Source organism: Halyomorpha halys, unplaced genomic scaffold (genome assembly GCF_000696795.3).
Source record: "Halyomorpha halys isolate HHAL.00 unplaced genomic scaffold, Hhal_1.1 Scaffold10.1, whole genome shotgun sequence".
In the NCBI taxonomy this organism is placed as follows: Eukaryota; Metazoa; Arthropoda; class Insecta; order Hemiptera; family Pentatomidae; genus Halyomorpha; species Halyomorpha halys.
Window position 1 is genome coordinate 1,294,123 of NW_027107501.1, and position 13,801 is coordinate 1,307,923.

At 29.4% G+C, this 13,801-nt stretch overlaps 1 protein-coding gene across 3 annotated transcripts in view; it reads right to left on the minus strand.

Moving 5' to 3' along the window:
* Nucleotides 1-13,801, minus strand: part of AP-1gamma (adaptor protein complex 1, gamma subunit) — a 34,102-nt gene that overhangs the window by 4,961 nt on the left and 15,340 nt on the right. For all 3 annotated transcript variants that reach the window (XM_014416520.2, XM_014416505.3, XM_014416512.3), the window contains 10 exons: nucleotides 10,266-10,361; nucleotides 9,151-9,330; nucleotides 8,495-8,641; nucleotides 7,102-7,320; nucleotides 5,629-5,829; nucleotides 4,950-5,077; nucleotides 2,765-3,029; nucleotides 2,407-2,509; nucleotides 1,315-1,488; nucleotides 529-680 (listed from right to left, as the gene is read on the minus strand). In XM_014416520.2, the coding sequence (XP_014272006.1) occupies nucleotides 529-680; nucleotides 1,315-1,488; nucleotides 2,407-2,509; nucleotides 2,765-3,029; nucleotides 4,950-5,077; nucleotides 5,629-5,829; nucleotides 7,102-7,320; nucleotides 8,495-8,641; nucleotides 9,151-9,330; nucleotides 10,266-10,361 (1,665 nt within the window). The remainder of the gene's footprint in view (nucleotides 1-528; nucleotides 681-1,314; nucleotides 1,489-2,406; nucleotides 2,510-2,764; nucleotides 3,030-4,949; nucleotides 5,078-5,628; nucleotides 5,830-7,101; nucleotides 7,321-8,494; nucleotides 8,642-9,150; nucleotides 9,331-10,265; nucleotides 10,362-13,801) is intronic.

Below are 13,801 nucleotides of genomic sequence, written 5' to 3' on the forward strand. Positions count from 1 at the left end.
GGCAGTAGAGAGAGGTAAACAAGGATGGACCAGTGATCAGGGGGAGGAGAAACATTCAGGGCGGCAGTAGAGAGAGGTAAACAATTTCTCAACTCATCGAGATCAGAGGCGAAAATTTGTAATGGTCCTTTGTTCCATTGGGAACTAAAAGGATTACTACTTGATTTGTTAGAATTCTAAAAAATTGACGCTAATGTGGTTTTCCTTAGAAATAATGCACAATAAAGCTGTTTAAGTTCCAAATAAATTTCAAGGCCATTAATATCAATAATTAAAGAACTAGGAGCGTAATAGAGCTATATCTAGAGATAACTTTTAATAGAAAATTTTGACTAGGGAACTCTTCTTTTTTTTCTCTAAAAATAATTTTCTCAAAATTATGTTTATAGCAGTTAGAACCTCATCAAACTGTCACAATATATGATTCTAAGATTAGTTTTATTATCAATTACTTCAATAATCAATCGAACAGACGCTAATTTTTATTCAAAACAGTTATTCAGGAAAATAAAACAAATAGGTACTTACTCTTGGAACTGCAGCCTGAAAAATGAACTCGGTGAAAGGTGTAGATGTAGTATTGTAAGCAGCCACATTAACAATTGTTGTATTAGGGGAATCGGGAACTTTCTGCAAAGCAAAGTCTATCCTCAACCCATCTTTTTCATAAACTGTAGACTCTGAAAAAATAAAACAAATAAATAAAATTCATAAATTGGCACAGAAAAAATTATATAAAAAATAAGAATGTAATAATAAAACTAATAATGTACAAGAGATATTGTAACATTACAGCAGCCTAAAGTTTTATTAAGTTAAGCATTAAGATATCTTAGAAAATGTGACAGATATAAAAATATTCTCTTTCAGGTTTTCCATTTATACTCACGAAAATTGTAAAAATATTCACATGATATGCAAGGCCTTTCTTTAAACTTGACACAATATTCAATTGCATGAGTTGACTAATGGCATGTTATTGAGATCGTTCACATAATCATGACTTCAAATATAATTTTATTCATTTATTTTTAACAACGGGTAAAAAGGAAAAGTAAAAAGCATACTGAAATAAATTAAATCTACAATCTTATAGATTTTTCTTTACTTATCAGAAAAAAATCAAAGGAAAATCAAACAAAATTAAAAAAAAGTTTATTGTTATTACAACAATGACCATTAGGAATGAGGTTTCGTCAATAATGAGTATTTAACATTAATACAGAATTATCTTAATCCCTGAAATAGTACACCACTACATACTTACTAAAACATTTTAAAATTATTATTGATACTAATAGTCTAAGAGTTTACCTTGAGGTTGAACTAGTGGCAAAGGAGGTTCTGTCAGGTAGTCATTTACTGAATTAATGGCATTTAGGATGTTATTGTTGTTGTTTTGAAGAGAAAGAGTAGAATCATTGCTAACTTTGATTTCTGCTGCTGGCTTCTTGTCAGAGATGATGTCATAGGACGAGTCTAAACCACCTGTAAACGAAAGAAAAATAATATAGATAAATTTGTAGAGTATTTAATGTTGATTTAATCCCAAATACAAATCGGCTACCTATTGTGAAAATGATTTTTATGGCATAAATATGGAGTGGGAAGAAGAGGAGAGGATAAACATTAAACAACTAATTAGAAATCAATTTGCCAATTTAACATAAGTACATAAGAACAGAGATGGCCAAAAATTAGCTATAGTTGAAACTAATAGCTCAAATTGTCATAGAAATGACCCTTATTCATAAATGAACCATTGTTCTGTTTTGAATTCATATCATCTACGTTTTTCTTTAAAATAAAGATAATCCCTAGTCCCTATTTGAATACTTTTTATTTTATTTTCTCCACTTATTTCCTCAAAATGTGTAACAAGTGAACGATTGTCACTTATTGTTAATATAAACTGCATTTAGTCTCCACTTTCAGAAGTAAAACAAAAATAAATTATAAAATGTTTCTCACATTAGAATATAATATTTTATTAATAGGTATTTTTGTGAAAATTCTTTTTTCTGAATGTCTTTATACTAATGATAGAAAAAAAATGTATGAAATAAAGACATTAAAAGGAAGAACTTTTCATGAAACTACCTAATAAAAAATAAACTATGAAGTGACTTAAAAGTTTGGTTGGACTCAAATTTTCCTTCATGACACTGAATATAAGCCAATCCTTAATTTTACCAGAGACAATTTCAGAAGAAAATTTCAATTTATATTCGGGTAAATGTGATATATTCACACACAAATGTGCTTTTTTGTATATAAAATACCTAATTTATTTCTATAGTGTTACGCTCGGTTTTCATAACAATTTCAGATTATAAAAGAGAAGTCACAAGATTATAGACAACATAATTTTATATTAAGGATAAAAAGTTATAACATGATTATTACCTAAAAGATCCAAAAGGTCTTGATTTGTATCAGTTGTAGGTTTGGGTAAAGGTTCAAGAATTTCATTATCACCCTCACCACCCAGTAGAACGAGAAGGGCATTCTGAAAGAAAAATAAAATTATAAAATCAAATGATATATGAAAATTATTTTAATTTAACGAATGGCTTACAAATAAATAATATAGAAATATATGCAGTCCAATTTGGAAGGAGACAAATGAAAATATAAACAAATAAGTTTTACAAATATTTGGAGTCGCAAGCAGTTTATTATTTAACTACGTAATAACAGTAATATTAATAATTAAAAAGATAAGGGATCAGGAAATAATAAAATAAAATAAATAAAAACTCACCTCTGACATTTTATCATGAATTTGAGGAAAAGTGTTCCTTACAGAACTATTACTATCTATAAGATCTTCCTCGCTATCCAGTTCATGGCTTCCGTTTTGGCTGGTGTTTCCATTATTTTTTTGGATTTCTAAAGGTGGCATTCTTTCTAACAGAGCATTCCGCAAATGCGAGAATTTGCCAAATAACTGACCATATTCAACTCCTCGCTGTTGTAACTCCATTTGGACATGTGAACCAAAACTTTCTATCAACTCCCGAATCTTACTGAAAAAGATTAAATAAAAAAAAATAGTGAAAGACATGACTCAATATCAAGACCAATTTATAATCTTATTTTAATACTGAAGTTCACCTTAAAGATAAAGTTTTTTGAAACAAAAAAAAATTAAAATTAATTAAAATAGATGGAATAAATAAAAAATTTTAATAACGTGACATGGATCAGTAAGTCTTGGAGAACTGAGAAGTTAAAAAATTAAAAGATACATTTTTTTAATATTGTTAGGCTTGATTGAACTAAAAATGAGAAATAATTTCGGCCTCATCAACAGGTTTACAGAGTGACAAGAGAAGAGAAAGATAACATACTAATAGTCATTGTAAGTTATACCCCGATTAAATTATAATACATTGATTTATATTTATACTTGAGTTTTATAATACCCAAAGCCTAGAATACTAACCTTTTATTAGGCACATTAATACTAATTATGCGTGAATTCAACACAACTGAAATTTAAAAATGGCATGAATATTAAGGAATAAAATAATATTCATTGATTTTAAGGGAGGCTTTGTGCATGCAAACATGTGCAGCTGTGTGCGATTGCTCTATGAGATGTGGAAACACATTAAAACTCATACTGAAGTTGGAGGAAAAACATTAAAACTCATCATGAATCCATATAAAACTGAAATGTTCATCATCACCAATAGTAATGATACATCTAAATATATTCCTATCTCTGAGGAGGGTGTTCTCCAAATTGATATTTTAGTCAGGTGCTATGTAGCAAATATTTTAAATTTTTTTACAGTGTAGGAGGCTGGAAATATTGATATTTTTGCTTTGATGTCAATAATTTTGGTAGTGTATACAGATACAGATGCTTTACTGATCCAGGCTGATAATAGAAACAATACTCAGTAAAACCTCAAAATTCTGGAGTAATATCGCCAAATGAAGTAGCTGACGGTAAATACAAACAAAATGCTCTACTATTTCATAAAGTGCGTAAATTAGTCGAGTGTTAAGACCTGGCTTACAGCAACATTATCCAAGAGGTTAATGAATGAATTTATTTAGGAGTGCCTTTTCATATTTAATATATGTAATTCATTGTCATATATAAACATAAAAATGTCAATAGTAAAACTTTGACTGATTGCCCTAATAAGGTTCGCTGATTACAAACCCAAATTAAGAAGCTACTATGGCGAAAAGGCTCTTCAAGCTGTTAACTATGCAAAACAAGGAATGAGACAATGCTCAATGTCCAATTGAATAAATAAATTCTTCTTCATGAGATAAAAAGGAATGTATTTGGAAGCAACAATTGCCCCAATAATGTGTGAAAGCCATTTTAAAAATACAAAATAGCTCCCAACATTTCTAACTAAATTGTTGCTGTTATGCTAAGAAAGGAGGCTTGAGAAGAAATCTTGATTGGAAGTTATAAAATCAAAATTTTTAAAGAATTCGAAAGAACTGACTATAAGTTCTGTACCTTTAAGCAATGAAATTTATTACCATCACATAATTCAAAACTTACAAGCTCTATAAATGTAATATTTCCCAACCTGACATATTAACAGCAAGTTTTATCATATTTAGAAGTAGAGAATCCTTTTTTTTTTTTTTTTGCCAAGACTCCCATTGGAGTCCTATACTGCCTAACCATGGTTGGGGGTCAAAGTTCTTCATTTAGTGGGACCGCCACTCAATGAAAAAAGTCAACATCCCAGGCCGGATTCGAACCGGCACCACCAATACACATCAAATTGGTAAGACAGTGTCTTAACAACTGAGCTATGGACGGCCCTAGAGAATCCTTGTAATGTTGCCTGGATGGTAACTTTCTTTTTTTATAGCAGGAGTAAAATTTACTCATATTAGTATTCCAGGGTTAAAATTATGAAGAATAAGATTAAGTGCATTTCAATAATAAAAAAATAATTATATACCTGGTTTCAGTTGGAAACCTTGTGCTCAACTTGGTTAATGAAGTCAGAGCGTACTGTTTCGTAATTGGAGTGTTTTGAGGTGAAAAAAGTAATCTTTGGTAAACAGCTAAAACCTCGGCCTCTGAAACCTGTAACAAATGATATAATAATAAAGCTGCTAAAACATATTAAAATTAATTATCTAAATTCTTTTTCATTTTATTTGTTCACACTACAATCTGAAATATACAAGGTGTATGAAAAGGATCAATGTTGTTCAAATGTTAAATAAAAAATATCTCAAAGGACAATATTTTTTTAATAATATCTGGATAAGATGGAAAATTGTTCAATAAAAATTATATTACCTAAATCAGTATTTCCTAACTCATATAAGTGTGGGGACCAATAAGCCAGAAATTGAAACGTGTGTGGCCCACCTCCACTCCCGACTTGGGTACTAACAGTAAAATAAACAATAATCTTTCATGAAATATGTTCCCTTACACCCCTCTCAAGATTGTTGTGGCCAAAAAGAATGATAAGTTAAGAAAATTAGTTTTTCTTTGCAAGGCAGCATTATTTATGGAATTTTTGTAATGATGAAACCCACTGCTCCATGTCACAAAAAGTTTGCTGTTAACCTATAAGGCTTTACTCACAATTGTGTATAAAAGCTATTTAAAGAAATTGTTTTAACCTTTAATCCTGATGTGGTTAATAATAAATCACCGAACTCTCCAATGCACCATGTTGCAACCTGTGTAAGTGGTTGACGGTCAGCAGAATCACTTTCAAGGGCTGACCATAGCTGAGGTACCATGTATTCTTGCTGGCTAGGGTTTGCGACCAACAATTGAATGGTACATGAAACTACATCATCCCGAACATAGTTTCCAGCCTGAAAAACAAGAGTCAAAGAATAATTTATCAGCAAATTAAATAAATAATCAGAAATACAATTCTATAGAATTTCACAAGCTCAAAAATAAATTTCACTTATTGGCTACTATTCTTCAGCTATTTCAAACTGAATTGGCAAAAGCCATCATATAAGCCTGTACAAACTTTATAATATTTATATTAGACAATAAAAGTCATATTTAAATACCCTTCTTCTTAATAGTACAATTCCACTAATGTTTTGTACTATTTCAACAGAAATATTAAACTTGCAAGTTAATAAGTTGGCATAAACATAGAGAGTATTTAGCGAGTTTAATTTGGTTCAAACAATGTTAGGTAAGTTTTCCATGTATTAATATTATAAATTATACAATAACAAGTTGATTATTTTAGGATTTAGGTGTTATAAACACATTTTGAGTTTGCACGTTTTTCGGTTTTTTACCGCACCAAAATCCAGCCTCTAATCATGATAATCTGTTCAAAATAAACATAAAATTAATTTTAAACAAAATTATTTTTGAGTTTAAAGTAAAAATATGCTGATAAGAATGAAAAGTGAAGCTAACCCAACAGATGAAGAATTTAAATTGAAAACTAAAACAAGTATCAATGACCTTTTATTTTTTTTTAACTTTTTAAGATACTGTAATTTTAATTGTAATAAAAACTAAGTTTTTCCTGTATTGATTAATTAATTTTATTTATATGAGAAATAATTTTTCTAAAAAACACGATGTTTTAACTCCTAGAATAAAAAGCAACAAAGCTAAAAATTATAAAAAAATTTCAAAATATAAATTTTTACTAATTTAAATGATTTTAAAATTGGAAAAGATTAATATGATTTTTTTTTATGTAATAAAACTTAAATTTATTTTATTATATAAGGATAAGAAAGTTGTGATGGGGTCAGAGAATAACAGAAATAAGTTAAAAAACTTATTTATTAGTGTCAACGTTTCAGTTTGTTTGTCCTCCAAGCAAGGGCTAATGAAGGCTAGAAATTCTGGCCGAAATGTTAGCACTAATAAATAAGTTTTTTAAACTTATTTCTGTTATTCTCTGACCGCACCCCCAACCATCTCCTCAAATATATTATCCACGGTCAACTATCTTCTCAACATTATTAATGTATATAATATAATTATGTAATATGTATATAATGTAATATAATTATTTTTTAATATTATTTAATTTTAAACTGTTTAAAATGACCCACTGTTATTTATTGATTTAAAACATTTAAGATTGGAAGAATACTTACCGCCACTAAGACACTAAGCAGTGTATCCAAGTGCCACTTGATATTAGGGGCATGCTTTTCCGCTGCCAAGACGATACGAGATGAAGCCATCTCCTTGAATTCAGGATCAGCTCTTTCCAGAAAATTAAGAAGCTCTTTCATCATCGTTCTAATATTGCCTGAATTGATGAGGGCAAAGCTCAACTCCAATGCTCTTCGTCGAATTGACACATCTGGATCCTATAACATTAAACAAGTAAAAATATATTAACATTGACAAAAAAAGAGTAAAACATTCAAATATTTAATAAATTATTTAAAAAAAGTTTAATGTTTATGTTTTAAGACTACAATAGACATAGTCTACAATAGCCTTTGATATAAAAATGTATCATAATAGTGATGAATATGTCTGAATCTATGGTTCTCAAAGCCTTCGTATTTTTTTAATATCAAACATAGCATATAGCAACAATGTTTACAACAATTGACCAGTCATAACAATTCATTCTGAGGACCCATAACAACTCATTCTGAGGATCCATCAAACAATATGGGATCAGTTTTGGCAACGGCTTTCACGAACCCATAGGAATACCTTGCAAAGGAAGGGAAGGAAAGAATTGAAGAAAATTCACTCGATCATATCTTCAATTTGAAAAAAAGAGGCCTTGGTTCAAGTTATTGTAAAGAAGAGGATTCGTTGAAAATTTAAGAGAGGCCGTCAATCTACCAACTAAGATCAATCGATCAGTAAGCTATTGCTGAATTGGTTTAAAATCCATAGCCTCTCTCTGGTACCATCTTCTATTCTTAAGCTAACAACGTTGCGAGTGCTAGGCAGTTTTCAAAAGAAGAAACCCATAAAGGTTAGATTCAAATATTGTTTTAAGCATTACGTTGATACAAACAAAATTAGTGCTTAATCAGCAGGAGCCCCTTCAGCAACATTTGAAGAATAGTCGAAATTTGAATTTTATTTCCAGATAAACTTTGGGTAATTTTATAAACTTTATTAAATAAAGAAATTTTAGTAATGTGTATTGGCAATAACTGATTTTAAAAAATTCATATTTACACATAGTATGTAGTGAGATTGGTTATAATGACCAAATATGCCTCATGCCTTGGAAGTTATTATAAAAAATATTTAGGGTATTTTCTTTAAGCCTTATTATAATCAAATGAAAATTATTTTTTAACTATTTCTTGCTTTTTACATTACCCATGCTCTACCAAACAACACTACAATGTTTGTCATTTGGAACAACTGACATTCCTAATCAAATAATCAAATCACCTGGTACAAACAGTAAACGAAAGTATCAACCATAATAATTCGACATTACAAACTAGGGTATGGAACTTGACTATAACACAAAATCATTAAGAAAAATTATTTTAATAATAATACCTTTAAACATTCCAAGATAGTGGTTCTATGCCTTTGCACTGCACTTGTATCTACATGAACTGTCTTCAAGAGAGTATTAAGAGCAACGTATCTAATATTTTTATCATTGTTGACAAGAAATCTTCCGAGGATATTTATTGCTAACACCTGAAAACAAACAAATTCTTTCAAATTTAAAAATTTATAATCCAAGAGTTTCTTAAATTAAAAACACATTTCGCTTTCTCTCCCTTTTTTCCATAATTGCATAACAGTAAAAAACTACTCAGTTATACAGGATTATAAAAAAAAAAATTGGGCTTAAATACAACTATGTAAAGGTAAAAGGGAATAAAACTACATAAGAATAAAATGAGACTGCAGAAAATTGGACATTTTTGATTTAAGAACCTTTTATTGAACTTGAAAGATGAAAACATTAAAATATCCAAATGCTACATTTGTTAACAAACTTTATGTATTTTTAAGGGACTAGGAATTAACTAGAAATGAGCGAGTTTGTCAAATTCTACTATTAATAATGGAGGAAACTAAAAACTTATTCCAAAAAACACTTTAATTTTCAAATAAAGAGAGAAAGATGAATAACACTAATTGATAATATACTACGATAGTCATCAACTTTAAAGAAATATAAAAAACAGGTAACTATTTACCCTTAGTCCACTCTCTGATCTGATATCCATAATAGACAGAACTGTTTCATAGAGAATGGTATTTCCTACATTTTTACTGGTTTCCGTGTTGGTGGCAACTTGAGCTAAGATGTCGTTCATAGCCTCTGAAGCTTCAACGTCATTTTTACCCAAAATTCTTAATAATCTAAGAATTTTCACCTGAAAAATAATTAAATTTTTAACTAGGAATAAAAGTAAGATGAAAGGTTTATAGTCCTGATTGAAGCTAATAAGGTCTGTAGCCATTAGCTCCCCTGCTTATATAATGAATATTATATATTTTGCACATAAACAACAGTTTAATTTTTTTTTTTTTTGTATTTAAGCAATGAAACTTCTAAATAACAGATGCCCATAGGAAGATCTATCAAACAGAGATTTCCATTAAGAAGGAAATAAAGCTACAATGCCAGGAAGACAAAATAATAATAACATGAATTTTACTATATTAAAAAAAAAAAATCAAGCAATGTTCTAGGGACATTTTGCCCTAACCATCATTTTTAAGATACATATATTAGTGGTTGCTGGAACAAATTTGAAAATTGGACAGTACGTCGAATTTCGAGAATCACCCCGGTGTAATCTGTAATTATATTAATAGAAAGTTGGTGCCACAGTTAAAGAAAAGACATAGATGACCAACGGATTATTTTTATTCAATTTATACATTTTAAAATGTAAAAAATTCAAAATTTGAGGGAGGGCTTTAAATGTTTTTTTTATATTCAATAACTAAATGTTTCTTTGTGCTGTCAATTCTGGAATGATGAGTTTATACATTCATGTTTTATGAATTTTGTCCACTACAGATGAGTGGAAAGTCCTGAAGGGGTATAAAATTAGTGTCAGGATCAGGAATAGAGGGGTTCAAATACGTTAAATTTGTACCATGTTGGCCAGGACCTTAATAAAATTGCCAGTCAAGAGCGGATTCCATTTTATAGGTGTCCATTAAGAGAAGTTTTGCAGTATAAATGAAATAGTTGACCACAAATACAGTTTTCAAGATGATGATCAGCGCCTTGATATTTGGGACCAACATATCTTCGATTCAATTTGAAATTATCAAAGTACAACGTAAAGTTGCTTACCTGTAGAAACGGGTCACTTATCCCTGATACATCGTGCTCAGGCGAATAACCAGCAAGGATCAGATTTTTCAAGTGCCTTAACAAGTTAGGAACTAACTGTAAATAGAAAAGAAAAATGTATTTAGTAATGAAACCATATAAGCAAGTAGTCAGTCCAGATTCAAACTATTGCATCACACATATATAACAGTAGACATAGATTTGCAATCGGAATTATTAAAATCTGACAACTTTCTTATCATTTAATATTGTTAATAATAACATCACCATTTTAGAAATTACATAAGAAATTTCAACAATAACTGTAATTTTAATAAATCAACAATAACAGAATGTTACAGTAATATTATCCAGATCAGAGGTACCTAACTAACACTTTGACCATGGGGGCTCCCCCAGGGCTCAGCACTTGGAAGCATGATTTTTTTTTCATATTTGAAAAACAAAACCTCTTGTATACATGAAAATTTTGATAGACAAGCTAGATACCTTCGTAAACATAGAACCTAATACTAAAAGAAGAATATTGGACCAGAAAGACAATAAGTAAGTTAAATTTAAGTAATTTATAAATGAACCATTATGATACTGCAAGGACTTAGAATTAAACTACACCAATAACTTGAGTTATTAGTTATCAATTTTTTCTTCTTACTTTTAATCTATTTAGATCATCCTTTATAGACCTACACCATAGAACCTCAAGTTTCTTTTAAACTATAAATCTTTCTAGAGGAGGCTGTCACCTGCCGTTCTTTCTAAATTATCAAACCTATTTTCCTTAGTAAATATGACAATGTGGCAAGACATTTTTATTTGTCTCTCTCTTAAACAATTAAATTTGTTATAGAAAAGTGATATTATTATGCTCTAAAATCTGAATACAGCCGAGCATATGTTTTTCACTAAACATTCGATTACATGTATTTTGTGACAATTATAATAGAATAGATCCATTTAGCCTAAACAATTTTTATTAATTTATTTTAAATGTCCAATATTTCAGCCAACCAGCTCATTATCAAGAACAATCTTAATTTTCGATTCCACAGTCTCACATTGTTGCAACCAACATATGTAATAATTAATTCTGTACCCTGATGTATCATAGTATTCTGTTATAGTTGCTAACAGTTTGGCCAATTTTTGAAAGTTTTTCAATTTCAGGTGCTTTTTAAATATTGCTCGATTTAATTATCTTAAAGTATCCTTTTCCCGTTTTATGCAAATATTTCAAAAGTAATATAGGACTGTCCCTTCCGCCATGTTTGGCCGGGAAGGATTATACTTAAACCTAATTTAACTGTTAACATACAGCTAGTGCTGAAAAAATTATAAAATTTTAAATTGTATATTTCTAACTTATATATGCATTGAGACCTTTTTACTTTTTAGTGATTAATATGAGGCTATGAGCTAAAATCAAGACTATCCTGTAATAATGGCCAGGTTGGTTTAAAAAAAAAAAATTAACAAAGAATGTTAATTCCAAATGGATCTATTTTATTATAAATGGAAAATGTTTTATTTATTATCTACTAGGGTATGGTAAAGATCATCCTATGTGCTGTATTGTACTATATTAGGAATTTTAGTTTAAAAAATTTTCTGTGGTCATTGCTCCATCTTCAGGTATGTAGTAATTTACAAAAGGTTTAGTTTAGTTTCTTATTACCTACTGCTTGCTTAGTACTGTAGTCCTTATCAACATAGCAATATATTAATAATATTACACTCCTTTCTTATTCCAAGGTACAAAATATTGGATTATTTACTTAGTACAATACTTTGTACATTGGACTAAGAAAGAAGAGGAACATTGTAATATTGACATACTGATAAGGACTAAAATATTTTTGTAAGTTAAAAGTTTGGTAAATTACAGTATACCTGAAGAGACAATGGCCTTGAAATGTTTTTTGAACAGTAAAATGCCTAATAAAAAATAAAACAACACAGAGGATGATCTAAACTATACCTTAGTAGATAATATGTATGCAAAATCTTCCTGTATTAAATGTCAAAGTTTTATTTCTTATATATTCTTGGAGCAAACTGTAAAAATCCGAGAAAACTAGAAGCGAAAAATAATTTACTAAACATACATATTCTTACAATTGTTTATTAGTTTAATAATACTTACAATGCTTTAAAGATTGGATCATATTTTACTTATGATAATTAAGTAAAATGAATTATTTAAGAACAACCACATATATAAAACAGGCGGTCATTATATAGAGATGAATGCTGCTCCATGCAAACTGGCAGTAGTATAAAGTATTGCAAAAACTTTACCTAAAGTGCATTTATTACTTATAACCAATTAATACAGGTATGCACATAAATAGGTAAAAATATATTCATGAAATATTGATTTTTAATACTATAATCAGTTATCAGCAAGAATATTTATTCCTATTGATATCCAAAGCGAACTCGCATGATTAATGTTTTTGGTTCATCATATTAAAAATGCCCATGCTACATAAATTCATTTTTTAAAAGCTGATAAGTTACATTCATAAATAGCAAATATATTGAACATGCTTCGGTGATAATATGATGATAGGGTTGTATTAATGTAGAAAATATTCCAAGGTTAAAAAAAAAAAAAAGGAATAGATTATTGTGAGGTAACTTAATAATTTTTTTTGAAATTATAGTTTATGAGGTAAATAGTACCACTATGCTATAGAGTTTAGAGAAGGCCAGCAAGAGATTGCCCCTTAACTTTTTTCTCTAGTCTCCTTCCAAGGTGGGATAATGGTTTGGGGTGTCTTGTGAGCTAATTGTCTTTAAAAATGGTGCATTGACAGCAGAATGCTACTTGCATTGTAGTTAATATAGTAAGAATAATCCACTATTTAGGAGAAAACATCATGCTGATGGATAAAGCAAGATCACACAGAGATAGGTATGTGTTACACAGTTCTTGGAAAGCCATTAGACAGCATGGAACAGCCAGATCAATCCACAGACCTCAGCTTAATCAAACACGCCTGAGATATGCTTGGAAGGTGCAGGTGTAGGGTCAGTGCTCCAGATACTCTCAACAGCTGAGAGTTGCCTTTATAGAAGAATAGGAAGGAATCGGCCAAGGTCTTGGACACATCAATGTGAATATGACATGTTTGTAAGCTGTCACCCATTTCAGAGGAAGCAATACCTCATATTCATTTTTTTTTAAGTTAATTTAAATAAGGGAATTCTTACATTTTCCACTTTTTTCTGACACATAACACTATCTAAAAAAATTAAAAAAAACATATTTATAAAAACCTTAAATAATTGTCAAAATAGTGGAACAATACCTTGGAAATAATAAAAGAAAAAATTATTTAGTTATCTCACAAAACTAATGCGTTCTTCCATTCATTATTTTTTGTTTTGTTTTTGGAACCTGAGTGATTTATAGTTCCCTTACAACTTCTTCAGTAATTAGTACTACATATTAGAAAACCAAACAGGATGCCTACATTTTCATACATGATTATATTGTTCATTTAATTAATTACTTCTTCATAATATATATA